This window comes from Nothoprocta perdicaria, unplaced genomic scaffold (genome assembly GCF_003342845.1).
Source record: "Nothoprocta perdicaria isolate Ctin4 unplaced genomic scaffold, notPer1 scaffold_136, whole genome shotgun sequence".
Taxonomy (NCBI): domain Eukaryota; kingdom Metazoa; phylum Chordata; class Aves; order Tinamiformes; family Tinamidae; genus Nothoprocta; species Nothoprocta perdicaria.
The window spans coordinates 1,759,977-1,779,696 of record NW_020454494.1 but is presented as its reverse complement, the minus strand read 5'-3'; the positions used below and the strand labels follow the sequence as shown (position 1 = coordinate 1,779,696).

General features: G+C 33.6%; 1 protein-coding gene across 1 annotated transcript in view; it reads left to right on the top strand.

Annotated features, from left to right (window-relative positions):
• The window catches only part of CSMD1 (CUB and Sushi multiple domains 1), a 471,181-nt gene that overhangs the window by 325,414 nt on the left and 126,047 nt on the right, over positions 1-19,720 (top strand). Inside the window, exons 25-30 of the mRNA XM_026033888.1 lie at positions 1,363-1,554; positions 4,093-4,231; positions 7,504-7,691; positions 9,288-9,482; positions 17,008-17,124; positions 18,991-19,104. Of these exons, the coding sequence (XP_025889673.1) occupies positions 1,363-1,554; positions 4,093-4,231; positions 7,504-7,691; positions 9,288-9,482; positions 17,008-17,124; positions 18,991-19,104 (945 nt within the window). The remainder of the gene's footprint in view (positions 1-1,362; positions 1,555-4,092; positions 4,232-7,503; positions 7,692-9,287; positions 9,483-17,007; positions 17,125-18,990; positions 19,105-19,720) is intronic.

Below are 19,720 nucleotides of genomic sequence, written 5' to 3'. Positions count from 1 at the left end.
AGGAGGGACGTGGAGCTTCTGGAGAGGGTCCAGAGAAGGGCAACCAGGATGATTAAGGGAATGGAACATCTCTCGTATGAAGAGAGGCTGAGTGAACTGGGCCTGTTTTCTCTGGAGAAGAGACGGCTCAGATATAATACATATGATTAATATGTATAAGTTCAGGAAGGGAGAATGCAGGGAGGAAGGGGACAAGCTGTTCTCACTGGTGGCCAGCGATAGGACGAGGGGTAATGGCCACAAGCTGAAGCATAAGAAATTCTGTCTCCAGGTGAGGAGCAACTGTTAGGGTGACAGAGCAGTGGAACAGGCTGCCCAAGGAGGTTGTGGTGTCTCCTACTCTGGAGGTCTTCAAAACCCGCCTGGATGCCGCCCTGTGCCACATGCTGTAGGTGTGCCTGCTTGAGCAGGAAGGTTGGACTAGATGATCTGTAGAGGTCCCTTCCAACCTTAAATATTCTGTGAATCTGTAGCAGAGTGCAGTTCAGCTATTTGGTGAGGATACCTCCAAAGACTGGAGGGTGTTGCAGGCAGGAATGTCACAGTGTGGGCAGTAGAAGGCTCAGGGATAGATTTTTGAGAAGCTTGGATTAAGGTGATTAACGGAAGAAGAACTTAGTAGAGGATACTGCAAATTCCATGAGTTTGCTATAACTGTAATCCACAGTGGTTGTGGATTTGTGTATGCATTTCTAGATTTGTGATTGCATTTTTGTATGCATTTTTCAGTCAATTTACTGGCTTTTTTGTGCTGATTATTCTGCTTATTTTAATATTGTGTTTTTTGACAGCATTGTCTGTATATGAACAGATATATACTGTATATGCATATATATCTGTATATATATATACACACAGATATAAACAGATACATATAGCTGTCATACAAACTCAGGAGCCTGAATATAGGAAAAGTATCTTGCTTAGATTCAGCTGGAGTATACACCAAGAAACTTGTTGCCTGCCACTGAAATGGGAAATTCAGGAGTGTATAAAATTCAAGCAGCTATTTATACATAGCATTTCGATGCTGGAGGATATTCAAACCATAAAATAATGTTATCTACATGATGATACTTGCCCTATTGTATAAGAGGTATCATAGTGCATAAAGAAATTTGCTTTGATAACTGGAACATTAAAGTGAGAAAAGGAATTTCTAGCTCTTTTGATACATTTATTGGAAGAAAGGAAAAAAAAAAAAAAGCATTTATCTCCTCTCAGGCCATATATTATACTAAGAAAATTGTCAGGAAGCCAACATAAGCATTTATTTTAGTCATCAAATTCTAATAGAAATAAAGGAGTAAAGTGCCTGGATGTTTAGTACCTAATCTTAAAGTTTATTTGGTTCCCCTGTAGCTTCTGTTGCATCAACCTGTAACGATCCTGGAACACCGCAGAATGGCACCAGATATGGAGACAGCAGAGAGCCTGGGGACACCACTACCTTTCAGTGTGATCCTGGCTATCAGCTTCAAGGACAGGCTAAAATTACATGTGTGCAACTGAATAACCGATTCTTTTGGCAGCCTGATCCGCCTACGTGCATAGGTAATGAGATGACTATCAGTCTGTGCTTAAGGTTAATGCAAAACATGTKTCTAGTTAAAGTAGTGGACACAAGGTGCTAAAGTTGGACTAATGTTCTCTTCTAAACTCAGTTCTCGGTATTTAATACTGTCTCCTTCTCAGGAATAATATTATTTTTGGATGTTATTTTCACATTCTCTTTTATCTTTTAAACTTTATGATAGTTTGACGTTCTCAAAGTCTGTCATAAATAATAGAGTGGAACAGGTAATTTGGATCTTTTTATTTTTTTTCATTGAGTAAATTATGTGACATGAAATCTCTTAYAGTGTTGTCCTCCATAGTAATTTAGTTACATAAATTGTGATTATTAATTCTGARGATGCTCTAAGTTCTCTTATATATTAATTATTCACCCTGCACAGTTCTTAGAGAACTACAGAGATCTTTTTTTGTTGTTGTTGTTGTTAACTACTACAGTAATAGTAGTAGAATATATATTTGAAAGATAGATTCCAGAGAGGCCTATCTTCCAAAGATATCAAAGAGARGAGGTCTATCTCAAAATGCTGATGAAAGAAATGCGGTATTTTGCTCGTTTGCGTAACAAAAGAGGTGGGAGAAATYATATCTTCTTACTTTGAAACAAGTTTTTATTTATGATACCATAGCATGTGCACTTTGGGGTTTTGGTCAGTAGGCTAGTGACCTAATAGCCTAGAAATCTYGATGAAATGTATTTAATGATATCAATGTAGCTCTTCTAAGGTTACAGTTCCCACATCCTCGAAAAATTTTCTGCAATGTGTAGTACTTTTCTTAAATTTTCATCACTATGTTGCATATTTATTTGTAATTAAATAATGACTTTAATGATTTGTGAAGACCAGATACAATCTGCTTTAATATTAATAGGAAAAAAAACCCAAAAAAGTATAATGCTTTTCCTTTCTGCAGGCTCTTTGGGAAAGGTACTTTGCAGTGTCTTCTGAATGTTTTATTTGCAGTGTATGATGAACAGTATGAAAATGTTTCCTAAACCTATTGAGATTATTCCCAAGTTAAAAATATTAAAAAAAAAAAAAAATTAAATACATACAGTGCCTAAAGATTGAGAATCTCTGTGCTCTTTCCCTCATTCTTTTTTTTAATCTAGTAAAAAAATAAAGTACATATCATTAAAATGATATACAAATATTTATTCTTCCATATACTCACAATGATTTTGAAGGGGAAAGTGGTTTAAAGTAGTCATTTATTATAGACTGGCCAGTATTAAAAACCCCAGAGATTCTGTAAATCCATTATGTGCTGTTTTAAAAATAACCATGGATTATTTTTCCAATATGCTGAGGATGATTTTTATCTAATAACTGTGCTTTTAATGCTTTGAAAATTGTCAGAAATCCATTCATGGTATTTGAATGTTTTCAGATGCATTTATACTTCATAATGTTCCTTAGAATATGGTTGTGGTTATCTCAGGCTGAATCATCAGAGCATACTGAGAATATGTGAATAATTTCCTGGAATATTTTTTTAATGAATAAAACCAGAATAAAATCAAAAGATATACCATACTAAAAATTCAGAATAAAAAAGAAAAATATTCAATCACTCCTTCCATCCCAAAACAAAAGCTGATGAAAATAAAACTAGATCAAACTATAATAAATAAAAATACTTTGGTGTGCTTTAATTAACAGTAGCTAAATTAATGYTTTTGTTGGGACCAGGAGTATGTTTGCACAGCAAGTATTCTTGATCATTCTTTGCTTCACAGTGTCAAGTTGTCTTGGAGCTTTTGAATTAAACTAAGTGCACCTGATCTGCTCTGACCACAAATGATCATTCAGATCTTCAGATCAGTGCAGAAATGGTCTGATACAACCCTATCTTAAAATGTGCAGTGCAGATGCCAAATCCTTAGTATCTCCTGATCTCTCCAAATCCATTTCTGTCACTTTGGATGACTTGATGATACAGATACAGCCTGTGCTGACAATAGTTCTTTTTACTTTGAGTTCTATGTGATCATCAGCTTTGGAAGTTGGATACMTTATATGTTTAAAGGTGATATTAAATGCATACTAACTAAACATATATTTTTTTTGGAGCACATCTGAACTTTTGATATTGGTAATATCCTTATTATCCTTATTAAGTTAATCCATCTATTTTACTTTACTTTTCTGGTAAAAAGAAAGTGCATCATCAATTATACTACTAAGCTTTTCCGATTCTTAAGTTAAAGTACTTTCCAGGGCAAAAGAGATACCTCAGTTCAATCACAGGTGTGATTAAATCACAGAAAGAAAACACAAGACCTCCTCCTTGACTTTATATTTTTATTCTTTTAGGGAAAAGGGTTTTTTTAGCACTTTTTAAAAATATGAATTTTTTTTTTTGAAAATATAAATTTGTTAAGTAGAAGTGGGAGGGCTAGACATTAATTAAAAAGAAAATGCAGAACTGAGTTTGCTCCTGTTTTAGCAACTAGCACAATTCCTGGGAATTTAACATATGACTACATCCCTGTTTCTTTTTTCATTGTGACAGCTGCATGTGGAGGAAACCTGACAGGCCCGGCAGGAGTTATTTTATCACCTAACTATCCACAGCCCTATCCTCCTGGGAAGGAATGTGACTGGAGAATAAGAGTAAACCCTGATTTTGTCATTGCCTTGTTATTCAAAAGGTAACATTTCCAGATGAATGCCTCTGCTTAACAGGTTTTTAAATGTCACATCTAAAAATGGATTCATTAATCTTATTCACAAGCTAAGTTCTGGAGCGTACATCTACTATGTGCTATATCATTACTTCCAAATAATGTAAAAGAAGATAACATAGTTATATGGTGGTTTTTGGTACCAGATACGTACTTGAATAACAAAACTCTCTGTGACCTATAAGGTATAAAGCTTTAAAAATAATGYCGCTTGATAGAAGTGCAAAATTTACATTGCGGTAGCTCACAGAAGAGATTTGAACATTACATTGATAATTCAATCTAAAAGAAGAAGAAACATTTAAAGGTTTTAGCTAGTACCGACTAAATGCATTTTACTGGAAGTGCATAGATCAGGCCAAAAAAAATATATGAAATAATATTTTACTCTATTTTGGCCAGGAAATAAGAGCTTAGAGATGTCTAGGTTATGATCTCATTGTTTAAAACATTTTATTTACTCAGGTATCATCATTGGTCWATATTTATAAAAATATCTTTAACACAAACATTAGTTTAAGCATGTAAGGCCATTTTTATGTGGTTAGTTTATCATTATTTTTGAATCAGACTATGATCATCTTGGCTGTTTTATATATATATATATTTTTCTTCTTTTGGTTCCATATTTTTTTTCTGTCCTAACTATGAATGGTGACATTGCTGCAGATGCCGCTGTGGCAGCAATCAACTGTAGCTCTTTTAGAAACAGATAGTGGCATATGCTGAATATTCTTGTGTAAAATTCACATGCTTTTGGAGGAAAATAAGTCTGCTTGTTGGTTAACTTATTTTCTAGTGAAATGTTAATGTATAGGTATGAAATAATTAAAGCATAAGGGACTAGCAAATTATGTATTCAAGAACATAATTGTTTTTCAGTTATTGGATCAAAGAATACCTGTCTACTAACTACTCTTGAAAACGCCATATAGTAGGTAGGGTAAACAGATGTGGTAAGCAGCATATTATAAATAATCAGTTTGAATATTCCATTTCAAGAAGAATGAAATGAAATTATGGAAATTATACAAGTTGGTTTGTGAATCCTATGTTAGGGACTGCAAGTGCCACTTTAATGGCATTTGCTATTCATGCTATATTTCCAATACAATKTATAAATGATCATAGTTCAGCTTTGCACACTGTGCTTCTTATCTTCCCTAACTGTGATATTCTCTGATAAAGTTCTTAAATTCTTCAGACAGAAATATTTCTTAGCAATCCAAAAGAATAGGTTATGCCCTAGCTACTCAGTTTTTTGAACTACCTTTGCAAAACTATTTGATTTTGCAGAATATTTCTGGAAACTCATCCATCTTCTGACTCACTGGGATATAGTTCTTTTAAACTGCAAATTGAGATGTTGTTAATCTTATGAATAATTTTAGAAATCTGTAAAGGAAAAAAGGAAAATTGAAATACAAATGAACAAGGGGAAAATAGCACTGTTATCTGGACGTATATGGTTATCAAACAGACAAAAATGAAAAACTTGATGGCATTTTCTGCTTCCTTTTTTTCAGTATATGCATAACAAGCTAATACAGAATCAAGTTTAAGAAAACGTTGAAGTGCGAGTACATTCTAGTGCGTTCATGTAAGAGAAAATAAGCGTGATAGTGCAATTTTACAAATACATTTTGTATTAAAATATAAAAAAAACTTAATGCACTGTCAGCAAAGACCCTCTAATTTATCTGAAACGTTGATGTTGAAATAACTCCTACCTCTGTCATCCTTACAATGACTCTTGTTTAGCATGTACACAATCTACTTTCTTAACATGTCATTTTCTCTTCATTTTAACTTACAYTTCGGATTCTCAGGCACTATACTACACTTATGTCCTATATTATTCTCAAGGAAGTGGTTTTGAGAAGGCAGCCATGTTCTGCTTAGGATGAGGATGTGAGGTGAAAAGAAGAGATGTAGTGTATTTATCAAATATGTTTTGGCCACTGAAAGCCATTGCCCTGCACAATTTCCGTTTCCATATTTTGGTCTATAGACTTCTTTTTTTTTTTTTTTTTTTTTTTTTTTTTTTTTTTTTTTNTTTTTTTTGACTCCTCTTTCCTATTGAAAATAGAGAATAAGACAGTCTTTATTCACTTTTATCATAGTGTGTCAGTTAACATTTGGACATTAGGCATTACTTAGAGAGTATGTGCTGTTGATTTTTCAGATAAGATAGAAATGCTGTTCCTTTCCTTAACATGATTTGAAAAACCTTGTATCTGACAGCACTAACTGATACAACAGTGAATGAAATAGGACAAACAGAATGCTGACCATGGCATTTGTCACTAAACCAAGAGATYTAAGATTTTCTTTCACAAAGAAAATTAGAAAGAAAAAAAAAAAAGAAATACTTTTTGACTCAGTCCCTGCCTACTTATTTTTTCATATTTTTCTATTCTTAGTATATCTTGTTCATCCAGCCCATTGGGTTTATCATTTAAGTACCTATATATTTTTATCTGTATCTCAGAGGTTATCTCACAGAATGATAGAGTTTAGAAGGGATCCCTAGAGATCATCTAGTCCAACCCTGCTCAAGCAGGGATACCTGGAGCACATGGCACAGGGTCACATTCAGRTGAGTTTGGAAGATCTGAAATGACCTTCCATTCATATTCTCTTCATTGTTGCCCTGTATCAACATTAAATATATATAAAAAAAAATTATAACTTAGAACAGATGTAAGGAGGATAATATACTAAGTTATAATAATTTTGTGATATAATCAAGCAGACTCCAGAGTAGAGACCTATCTACATCAAAAAGTTTTGTTTCTAAATGGTGACTTTGTTTACAATTGGTGGAATTAATCTCTATTTTAGCCAGCTAAGACCTAGACTTCTAAGCTAAGATGGCCAAATCCTTTCTATACTTAGTGGTAAGAGGCAACCTTCTGCAGAAGGTGATACATTCTATCTTGAGAAAAGTGTTTGAGATAGGTAGAAGCAGATGCTGCTTTCCAAATGCCCATAGACAAGACTGTTATCTAAGGCCAAATGGTAGATGATAGCTATCTTTTAGAAGGTTAGAGGGATCCAAACAACAGTGATGAGAATTCCATTGAAATAGTAAGCTTTCATTGTTAATCATATTTAAGAGCCTCTTTTATGTATGAAAAACAATATGTGTTAGGTAGAAGATTGGCAACCAAAGTCACAGTAGTGTTTAGTTTATGAAAGAAATCTGAAGATTGATTCTCTTTTTCCTTCATTTTCAGTTTCAACATGGAACCCAGTTATGATTTTCTACATATTTATGAAGGAGAAGATTCTAACAGTCCTCTAATTGGCAGTTTCCAAGGCTCACAGGCTCCTGAAAGAATAGAGAGCAGTGGTAACAGCCTGTTCCTGGCTTTTCGCAGTGATGCTTCTGTTGGAATGTCAGGATTTGCCATTGACTATAAAGGTACTGTACCCACTTTAATATGCAGAAGAAAAAAAAATAAATGTAATTTCGGACTTTCTAGGACTAAAACCTGTTTACCTCTAGACGTACTAATACTGAACTGGTATACCTCTTTGTAYCAACATACATGCCAATACATTTTCCTCTACACTTACTGAACTAAATACACATTTGCAGGAAAACCTTTGTGTTTTGTTTGATAGCTATTACTAGTCAATCAGAGAGTGGGTTAGGTTAATTAGGCTATCATTTCACTAAGGCATGCGTACTTGAGCACACGCACACATACACACACACACAAGGCTGCCTTTTCTGTCTGGATTTATTGTTATTGTTTTGCACCAGCAGATGTGCTGCCTCAGTTTTCTGTTCTTGACAATGGAAGTAAYGTATGTGACCAAAAAAAGAGAATCAACAAATGTAAGGAATATAGAAGTAACAAACCAGTGAAAGGGAGAGAGGTTAACAAGAAATAGTAAACTGATTTTATATTTAATCTGTAACTTTCATCTAGCTGCACACTATTTTTCTACATGTAGGTTAGCCGACGTTTTCCTTTCTAGAGTAACTACAATACTGTCATAGATAAAATCTTACTCTTTTCATTCTTACCTAAAATTGAAATAAACAAAACTGGAAAACAGTTCCAGGAAACAAAAATGTGTTGTCTCCAGGGAAAGAAAATGGGAAGTTGAGCAAGAGGAGATAAAATGTCCTCTTTAATGTGTGTATGMAGCAATAACTATTTGCACTTTTTAGCTATGCTGTATTTTCTATTCTAAGCATAATCTGATAGATGTATAGCTAAATGCAACTGTATTTGCAATGAAAAAAAAAAAAAACAGAACCACAGAGCATATGTACTTTTAAATGATAGCGTGTTAGTAAGCTTGCTCTAAATAATTCAATACTTAAGTATGCCCTTTAATCTTCTATATAAAAACTAATATTTTACATTTTTGATAATTCGCATCCATTTTTACTTTCTAACCTTTTTTGTCTATTTCATTTATTTAGTTAAAAGAATTTTTTCTACTCATAAATGCCTTCTATTTGAAGATCATTGCAATCACAGTTTTGATACAAAGTCTTCTAAGACCTTATCTACCCCATACCTTTTCTTTGTATTTTGACTTCTTTGTATTTTGATTTTCTTTGTATTTTTTATCAAAGAAGATGAATGAAAGCCTGAAATGAAATATTAGCCTTTAGAGCCCATGCATTACTAGATCCTCTTATAAATGAAAGAGAAAGGAACCATGCATTTCTGTTGTTAAGTTACTTTATAGCACATCAGCTTTCTAACCAGAAATTATTGAGCACTGAGCATAATATTTAGTTAAAATACAATTTTGTTAAGTTGTGTATTGTGGAAATTACAGTATTTTCTTTTAGATTTCATTGAAGTCATTCAGCTTTGGTAATTAGGAGAAAAATACCATAGCTTAGATCTTATCAGTATAATTTCCTTGACCAGCTAGCCAATCTTAGGCAAGCATCTTAGGCAAACTGGTGGGGAAAAAAAAAAAAAAAAAAAGCTGCAAATTCTTCTTTTTTTTTTGTACTTCTTTTCTTCCATTTTTTTTTTTTTAACAGAGAAGCCACGTGAGGCTTGTTTTGACCCTGGAAACATTATGAATGGAACTAGAATTGGAACAGACTTTAAACTTGGTTCAACTATTACTTACCAGTGTGACTCTGGATATAAAATTATTGATCCTTCAACTATAACATGTGTAATTGGTCCTGATGGAAAGCCAGCATGGGACAGAGCATTGCCATCTTGTAATGGTATGTACATCAACTTCAGTGGAAGACTCTGTGATCTATATAAGAATCCACTAAAATTAAACTAAAAAAGACAGAGATGCACTTTCAATAATTATGAAGTATTACTGAACTGTCTTTCTGTTGTTTTCTTTTATTCTCTTCACTTGCTACATCTATTTACTGTTTCTTAGACTGTAACTTCTTCAAGGTGGGGTCTGTCCTTTCACCAAAACAGGCCTTCAGACTGAGAACCCAAACAGACAATTATTATTCGTATTAACAGTATCATTATATATTTATAATCATAGGGATTTTTCTGTGCTCCCAGATGATCTTAGATATGTTGTGTTCAGGTATTMTCTTGTTACCGTTAGGAATTTGGAACTGCTTTTTAAAAAGAATGCAGCTGCTTAGACAGTATGTGCATTATTAATTAAATAGTGCTTATAGCAAGGASTGGGGACTAGAAATTGATTATCTCATTAGACTTAAATTGTTAGACTATTTCCTAGCGTGCTTTTGATCCAGACCACCAGGAGCTCTCTAAAGCTACTGGCACAGTGAAGGAGCAGGCATGAGGCAAGGCAAGCATGTGAACTTTGCTGGTAGGCAACTTGTACATGTTCCTGAGCATAAGGGCATCAGTACTAGTAGTGGTACTTGATGTGGCCAGCTGTGCTATCTGATCTCAAAGCCAGGGAAGAGGCTTTTGTATTGTTTTGTTTCCAGAGTAGCCATAGCCTAAGGTTGTTTCTGTACAGCTAAATAGAGAAAGGCAAAAACGGAATTGGTTGTTGGTTATTCACACTGCTTGATTACTGCTAAGCTCAACTRCTGGTAAGATTTTGGTGCAACTCTTACATTATTTCATGGAGTTTGAATTGGAATCTCTACTGTGATGTGCACACAGGAATGCATAAAATAAGAATATTCTTTTAATACGACAGAAACATCCAGTGGAGCTGAGGGCAAGAGCATGATATTGAATGTGCATGCTGTTGAAYGTGCGTATGACCATGGCTCTGTTTACTTAGCTGTTTCAGGATGTGTCTGGACTGCTAAATGAGAAGAAGCCTGAGAAGCACTCAATCCTAGTCGTATTCACACTATCATCTAAGGCTAGTTCTTTCTGCTTAATTAACACTGCCTAGCACTTGCCACCTCATTCATCTGAGCCTATCTGGCCTTAAGACATGTGCACAACAGGGGATCACACCAAAGTATCTTAAATTATATAGTGGTTATGTTTTAGTTTGCTAGAACATACACTGAAATCCATAGTATGAACCTACGAGAATATGTTTTCTGCTTTAAGACATGGTATAATGACATACAGAGATAGGCAAGACTGCTGTTCTGTAGCGCAGAGAAAGGTAACCCTAATGCCGGCTCATCCTTAATGCCCTTCCAGAGTGGACGTAGAGTGAACTATTCCCAGCACCCACCTATGCATTGCCATGGAGACAACCAGTTGATGGCTACTTTGATCCATATGATAATTTGTCAAATTTCAGTCCATCAAAGCCTGACAAATTCTCTGTATATCTTACACTAATTGCTTTTAGGAGAAATGAAACTGCTTCATAATAAATATAAAGACAATGAATTACATTATTGAAAAGATCTTAGTTACAATATCCTGCAAGTAATATCTTGAGTTGCTTTATGTTTTGAGGAAACTTGGTCTTAGAAGTAGAAAGCAAAATAAGGCCTCCTTATTCTGTACCTAAGTCAATAAAGTAGAAAAGGTTTTATGGGAACTCTTTAGTATAACTATAGCACATATTTATAGCACATATAACTGTGCTAGTTATGCTTAGAATTTATATTTTTATCAAATATTTTTATTCACATAAGTAGACTCAAATATTAAGTAGGGTATGGGTATGTTTTTTTTTTTTTTTCAAAAAAAAGCCTCTTTTTCAGAATCTAGCTGTAAATATAATATCAAAAATTTGAAAAGCAAGCGAACAATTTACTGCTATGAAATTTTGTTCATATGTGTGGAACTGATTACAGCGGTGAAAGCTATAATCAGTAATTTGTGCCTGTCAGGTCAGTTCTTATGTTGCTTATTGACATATTCCATTTATATAAGTAAATAAAAAGAAGTGATGAATCTATATTATAAACTCAAGCCATAATTTTAATTCCTTTTTTTTTTTTAATCTTTTTAAAAGTCTTCTTTATTTTTCATGCTAGCATGCTGGAAATAGCTTGTGATTGGTTTTCCTTTGGGATATAGTCTAATTCTAATGGCATCTCTGAAATTGCATGTCTGCTATTTTTGACAAGGATTACTGTAGAGCTATATAATGCTGAAATAATAGTACTGCTGCAATAACAGTATTACAAAGTTAGCATGAAAGATTCCAGAATAGCCTGTATATGTTGATTAATCTCATATTATTTAAATATATATTTTGGGGTTACCAGTTGCTTGTACTTTCTCTCATCTGCCTAGCTGAGAGATTTTCTTGTGCATTATAGTGAAATATTAGCTCTCTCATAATGCTTTGAAAAATACATCAAATTTGGATACAGTTCTGGAGAAAAGATTGTAAGGTTTTTTTTTTTTTTTTTTTTTTTTTTGTTTTCTGACAAAAATATCTAGCCCCTTTGAGGTTAGTAATCTGACTTCTGATGTAGATTTAAATACAAATATACACACACACACACACAAACACACACACACCCTGAAGAGACAGGAGGGAATGTCTGAAACAAGGTAAACTTGCCCTTGGCAGAGAAGGATCAGTTTAGCTAACATTTAAGCAAACTGGACAGGTCTGTGTGACCTGTTTGGTTGCACCAGTAAATGCTGAAGGAGCTGGATGATGTCACTTCAAAGCAATTCTGATTCTTTTTGGAAAGGTCATGGAATCAGGAGAGATTCTTAAAGAAAACAAAATGTGACTTACTTTTCTGAAGAAAGCAAATGTAACTCTTCAAGAAGAGCAAGAAGGGGGATATAAGGAACTACAAGCCAATCAGTTTCACTTTGATCCTTGGAAACCATTTTCAAGCACATGGAGGCCAAAAGTTGATCAAGAGTAATCAGCAGATGTTTACAAAGAAGAAATCATGCTTAAACAAGTTGCTAGCCTTCTACAATGAGATGGCTCGTGGTGGATAAGGGAAGAACAGTGGATGATGTTTATCTCAACTTCAGTAAGGGTTTTGACGCTGTCTACCATGACTTCTTTGTAGACAAGCTGATGAAGTATCGTAGCTAAGAACTAGCAAGTGGACGGTGAAGTATATGAAAAATTGGCTAAACTGCTTCATTGAAGAAGTTGYAGTCAGTGGCGCAAAGTCCAGTTGGAGTCCCATCACTAGTGGGAATACCCCAAGGGTTTATTCTGGCCTCAATACTGTTTAGCTTTTTTATTAATGACCTTGACAGTGGGACAGAATGCATCCTCAGATGACATAAAACTGGGGAGAGTGGTTGATACTCAGATGGTTGTGCTGCCATTCAGAGGGACTTCAACACTCAGGAGGACTTGGCCAACAGGAAGCTCATGAAGTTCAACAGATGAAAATGTCTAGTGCTGCCCCTGGGAAGGAATAACACTGYGGGCTGGCCAACTAGAGAGGAGATTTGCAGAGATTGGACATCCTGGCAGACACCAAGTTGACCGTGAACCAACCATGTTTCCTCAGAGTAAAGGCCAGTGTTATCACTAGTTGTTACATTAGAAGGAGCATTGCCAGCAGGACAAGAGATGGTCCTTCCCATCTAATACATCTAAGTTCTTCATTAAGTTATCATGCTTAGGTCACTTTATCTGATTTTTTTCCTGATCACTTTCTACGTCTTCTTGATTCAACTTCCTTCAAGGTTATGGGGAAATATATTAAGCAACACAAACTCCATAGAAACTTTGTGGTCCCATTGTTAATCCTTTGCCCCAAGGTATATTTATTTTCTTCTTTCTTACCAGCTTCATTTATGGTAACTAATATAACTATTGAACTTACTGAGAAACATATTTCATACGTTCGAAGAATATGCTGCCTGCTTATCTACTATTTCAGCTTTATCTGTTATTTCAACAGTTTATTCTTAGAACCGTAAGAGATTAATGAGATGCACATTTCCTTTCTGGCAACCATATGCACTAAATTTTTCTCTTATAGTTGTTTTTGACATTAACTTTTCAATCAGTATATTAGAGAAATAAACCATTGTTCTCAATTCTCAGAAGTCTTGAAGAATTTTTCATTTATTATCTGATCCTCATGTCTTCTCCGTTTGCAATCTATCTGCTTGTTCCAACACCCAGGCAATGGTAACTCACTTATTATTATATAAAGTACTTTTAATAGAAAGGAAATGGTAATGCAGCCTAGTGGAAATTAAATGTTAAAAAATAWTTTAACCTTTTTTTCTTACTAAGCTTTTGTTATTCCTTATAGGTTCTGATAGTCTGGCAATTAAACCAACTTTTTAACAAGTTTACTTTCAGTAATAAATAAATAAAATTATTTTATTTTATTTCTTTTTTTCAGTATAGTTAATTCACTTTAGTATAAGGTTTCTTCTATCTTTTTAGTACAATTTAAAATATTAATACTGCGTATACATAATACTGTGTTTGATGCTTCTGGCTGATTATTATTTTCACAAAAATATAAGTAGCAAATCCTATCATATGTTAATTTTCTGCATGGAATTAAGCAATTTGGCTGCTATGGCATGTTAAATATACCCTATATATTCTGTTTTCCTTAGTCACCTTAAAGTAAGTCATGAGAGTATGTTCTTTTTAAAATGAATTACATGGTAAGCCATACAAGATAGATAAACTTAAGTTACCTCCAGAAGCACATATTCCAGTTTACACTTTTGCTCAAATTTAACAGGTCAAGGTACATAATATTTTGATTAGCAATATTTCTGCTTTTCTGCTTTTTAGACAACCAATGTTGTTTAAAATAGACATCACAAGCATCTCATTATCACATTAATTATYACTTTGGAATAGGAAATATAAGCACTGAGGCAGAAAATTAAAGAGCAGTCATGGAGTTATGGCTAACTAAATTACCTTCTAACCCTTATTTCAGCATTATATTATATAACTGTAGAAGAGTTTTAGCAAATAGAAAGAATTTTTATGTATTAGCAATTTTCAATAAAGAATTATGATGTAATTACTTTAAAGACAATTTTTAAAATTAAAAATTGCTACTTATCTGCATGTTATGATACTCAAACTCAGTGTGAGATATTGATGATTATTTTGTCAAAATACAGACATTGTTTTAGGAGCCGTGTCTGTTTGARGCTTTTATTTCTGGTTGTAAGAGAATAGAGGATTCAAGTGAACATTTATATTAATTCTTCATTTCATATTTTATAAACCATATAAGTATAGATAGTAGTTTTATAAAAAATTATTTTTGAGAAATAAAGTATAACTCTGATTAAAAAAAAAAAATACTAAGATCAGATACAAATAGCTCCAAAATAGGCAAAAGGGGTTAACATTTTGTAAGTTAAACCATAAATCATTTTTTTCTCGTGCACTGCAATTTAGTATTTTTATTACCACTTTGTAATAGCTTCTTAAGAATACCAGACATTTTTCTATATGTGCACCTTCACAAGATGTTATAGAAAGTTATAAATGTCCCAGAAAGTTAAAAAAAAAAAAAAAAATACTTTCAACAGTGCGGTACCTTTCATCCTTTCTCACCCTTTTGATATTTTATCTATCCCAGCTGTGGATTAACATGTTGGATTAACATGAGAATGATGGTCTTCATGGTTACAATGTTAGAATAAATGTTTCTCAGGATATCCCTTTGCTTTTATGATAGGAGATGATTAAGCTGAGTACACATTCTTAAAAAGGCTTCACTGTTGCCATAAATGGTATTTATTTACTAAAGAAAGTGCCTGGCATGTTTCTTGGAGTGAGTTTTTGGAGCATTAGATGCAAAAAGAAAGTGTATATAAAATACCAATTACTTTTTAAGGGACCGCATTTGAAGTGTGAAAATTGCTGCATTGTTAATTTGTATGGAATATTCATAGTAAGAAATAATAGTTTAGTTTATTCCTTATAGTAGAATGTATTTGATTAGAGTATGCAATGATCTTGCTTACAAACAAAAAAGTTATTCCAGTTTTATAATTAAATAAATGTTTTTATGGATTTTATTGTTGGCTTCTTGAGTAAAAAAAAAATACAATAATTTTTTACTGTTGTAGAATATCAAGCTCATAGTAGTGTTTGATGAAAGTCTAAATTATATATAAAGTGAAATGTTACTGGGAAGATGTATTGTAATTCTTATAAATAAGACCTACTCTAATGAAGCTTTTGACAGAAAATCAAATTTTTGTTCACAACATTGAGAAGAATGACTGAAATGCACTGTTGGATAGAAATATGTTTGTAAAGGGACACCTTAGTTTTAAAATCCATCTCCATCTCCAGGTGAGGACGAACTTCATTACTATGAGAGTGAGTGATCTGTGGAACAGGCTGCCCAGGGAGGTTGTGGAGTCTTCTTCTCTGGAGGTCTTCAAAACCCACCTGGAWGCCACCCTGTGCCACATGCTCTAGGTGTGCCTGCTTGAGCAGGAAGGTTGGACTGGATGATCTCTAGAGCTCCCTTCCAACCTTGAATATTCTGTGATTCTGTAAAATATCCACTTTTTATATATTTGTTAATTGCCCATAAGCACATATCCCTTCTTTCTACTCTGTGTTGACTAGAAATAAAGTGCAAAATGATTTAGACACAGAATTTCTGAGAAGTTTTTGCTATCACTCATAAGTGGTAAATACAATGCTACCTTAGCATACTACATTTATTGAGTGTACAGTAAGCAATACACTATGTGTGCATAATTTATACTTCCTCATGTTTGAGGAAGAACTGCTGCTTGCATAATACCTGCCTAAGTATTATGGGCTCCTGTCTTTGAATCGTCCTTTTAATTTCCATGGCTTTAAAGAGATTATAAGAGATTATTTTTGTGTGTTTATCTACATTTGGTTTGATACACATGTAGGAAGTTATAAAAACAAGGCAATTTAAGCATATGCTCACCAAGCAAAATCCATGGCATTCTGATACCCAAGATAATTCAAGATATCGAGTTATATATATATATATATATATGTATATATGTGTGTGTGTGTGTGTGTGTGTGTGTGTGTATATATATATATATATATATATATATATACACACATACACATATGTACCTGGAAAAGAATACTTGCATTCTATGCTCACAGTTTGTTTCAACTAAATAATTTATACTCCAGTGCTATACAAATACTTAATAAATGTTGTCAAGTAAAATTCTAACGTATTCTAATTTTAAAACAGCTTTCATAAAAAATGTCCCCCTAGAAAGATTATTAGATCTGCCACTATAGAGAAAAAAAAAAAAAAAAAAAAGAGAGCGAAAGCAAAGAACTGTAATCTTGTATTCGTTACTTTTTTATCTTCGGGCTAAAGTAACATAGATAGAACTGACTAAGAAAATATAATGCATGTCTTTCTGTTTTGTTTCTAGCTCCATGTGGAGGGCAGTATACTGGATCAGAGGGAGTGGTCTTATCACCAAGTTATCCTCATAATTACACTGCTGGACAGACTTGTCACTATTCAATAACTGTACCTAAAGAGTTTGGTAAGAATTCCTTATGTTGATTTGTCGATCATTAATCCTTGTTTTAGTCTTCCATGCAGCAGCGACCTTAGGTTTTCAATATATTGCAAGTTGTCAAAATAAATATATTCTCTACGTAGAAATTAGTTCTAGAGTTTTCACCTCTTCGAACTCCATAGGGCAATCAACTGACTCCATTTAGGCACAATCTTGTCTCCACTAACGAAGCGTATCCCACAAGAAAATCAGTTGTCAGAAAAAGCCATCAACTGTTTCTTTCATATCTTGAATTTTTGTTCTTTATATTTATCAAGAAAAGATGACTTCTAAGATAAAAACATATTTAAAAAATAAAGTGGAGGGAAAAGAAGGGRAAAAAAAAGAGCAATTTTGCATAAAATTTCCACAAACATTTGTAAAAGAAAAGTCACAGAACATCTCATTCTTTGGATATGTTGAAATATTTGAATGACATCTCTAAGACATGTGCATCCACATGCATAGCATGGTCTCCTGCAAAGCAAGTTGCTGTATTGTAAAGCTAGATAAACAGAAGTGTGGTTGATGATTTACTACGTTACTGTGTACATGAATTTCTAGCAGCTCACTGTATTGGATACTTTCTATATGACATAAAACCAGTAAGGATTCAGCAGTTTTGTYGCTGAGAAATTTTAAAAGCTGCTGACAGAAGTGTCAGGGAATTACAGGGTGAGGGCTTGGGAAAAGTTTATTAGACATATTGCTTGAAAGAACTGAATAATCTATTTTATTTCTGCTAGATTCCAGTCATTCAATAGTATCATTTACACTATACTTTGGTTATAATATTATATGTCCCTGTTCAATTATATGGTGATAGGTCTAACATAACTATCTGCTGCTAAGTGTGTTCTCACTTGCCTCGTCTGGGATTTGAACCTGGCCATAGGAGCTAGAGGACAGAATAAAACTGAATGTTGCATTTAGTGCATTCTGAGAACTGGACACAAGGGAGAGAGAAAGACAAATCTGAAGTGTTCTCCTCAACCTCCTTGTGTTATGCTCACCTATAAGTATTATCCCCATCCTTCCAGTGCCTCTTAGGATCCTTAGGCTGTGCATATTCAGTGGGAATTCAAATGAAAAATGGAGGGGTTAATACAAGTTGTCAGCAGCTTGGGGAGGAAAAAAAAAACAATTGGAAAAAAAATGCTTGCTTGCTTTAAATACTTACTTTAAAAAACAATTGGAAAAAAATGATCAATGCAAGCTGTATGGTAATGGATACATAAAAACTGCACAGAGAATATATGCGTTTTATACAGAGTCTAAAATAGGAATAATGTAAAAACTGATATCTGACTTGTCAAAAAGGAATAGATGGCTGGAGTGACTATTTTTATTGTCTTGATTATCAGTTCTTGATTCTACTGCTAGTTAATACTTGAATTCAGTGAATCATTTGATATTCACTAATAAGACATATAATGAAATGATTTGCCAATATACTTTTAAAGTGCTTACAACTGAAGTGCAGATTAGGTATGGAGATATGCCAAAAGATTTTTTATTTTTTTTTTTGTATTCTTTGTGACGAATACTAATACTGAAGTTAACTATATGGCAAAATCAGTACATTTAAAAAATCTTTCTCAGATTAATACTGGATAAATAAATAATCATGTGTGATTACAGATGCTCCTTTGCTGGTTGGTAAGGTTAGTAATGATAACTTGGTAAAAAACTTTGCTTTTAGCTATTTCGTTTCTGCATTTATGGAAGGACCCATTGGAAACTAGGAAAAGCAAAAATACCTCATTAGATGGGTTTTGATGACTTGATTCCTGTTATATCTTATCTTTATTTTTTTCTCTCTCGCTCTTTTTTTTTTTTTTTTTTATGTAGTTGTGTTTGGGCAATTTGCCTATTTTCAGACAGCTTTGAATGATGTGGCAGAGTTATTTGATGGAGACAATTCTCAGGCTAGACTCCTTAGTTCATTGTCTGGATCCCACTCAGGTAAGAAAAAAGTCATATTTTTTTTAGTGCAGTTCAGTATAGAAAAAGGAATGTGGGAGAACAATATCAATTTCATTTGAAAATATAACAATAAATTCCTTGGGGGAAAAAAAAAAAAAAAAGAATGCCAGGGGAAATGGGAGACCATTCTAAGTCTTTTAAATAGGGCTTTCTTCTGAAACATATGGTTTAAGCAACAACAGCTCAATGAGTTGAGTGCAAAAATAATTGAATGAAATTTTCTGTTCTGTAAGAGGGCAGATTGGATAGTATAATATTTTCTGCCCCTAAACTTTTTGAATTACATAACTACATTTTCTAAATGTTTAATTTAAATACAAATTACTTGTATTCACAAAATGCAATTATCTCTATGTAAAGACACACTTAGACTAAAGGTAGGCCAGCTGTTGCATTCAGGTAACAACAAATATATATAACAAAATATATATAGCAAAATGTTGACCCCATGAAATAGTAATTAATCCTCTGTGAATTTCAGCATGACCAAGATTTCCAATTTATAGATATGTAATGACTGTGTTCAGGGTCCTGCACTTGGGGAGGAATAACCCTGGACACCARTACACATTAGGGGTGGACCTGCTGGAGGGCA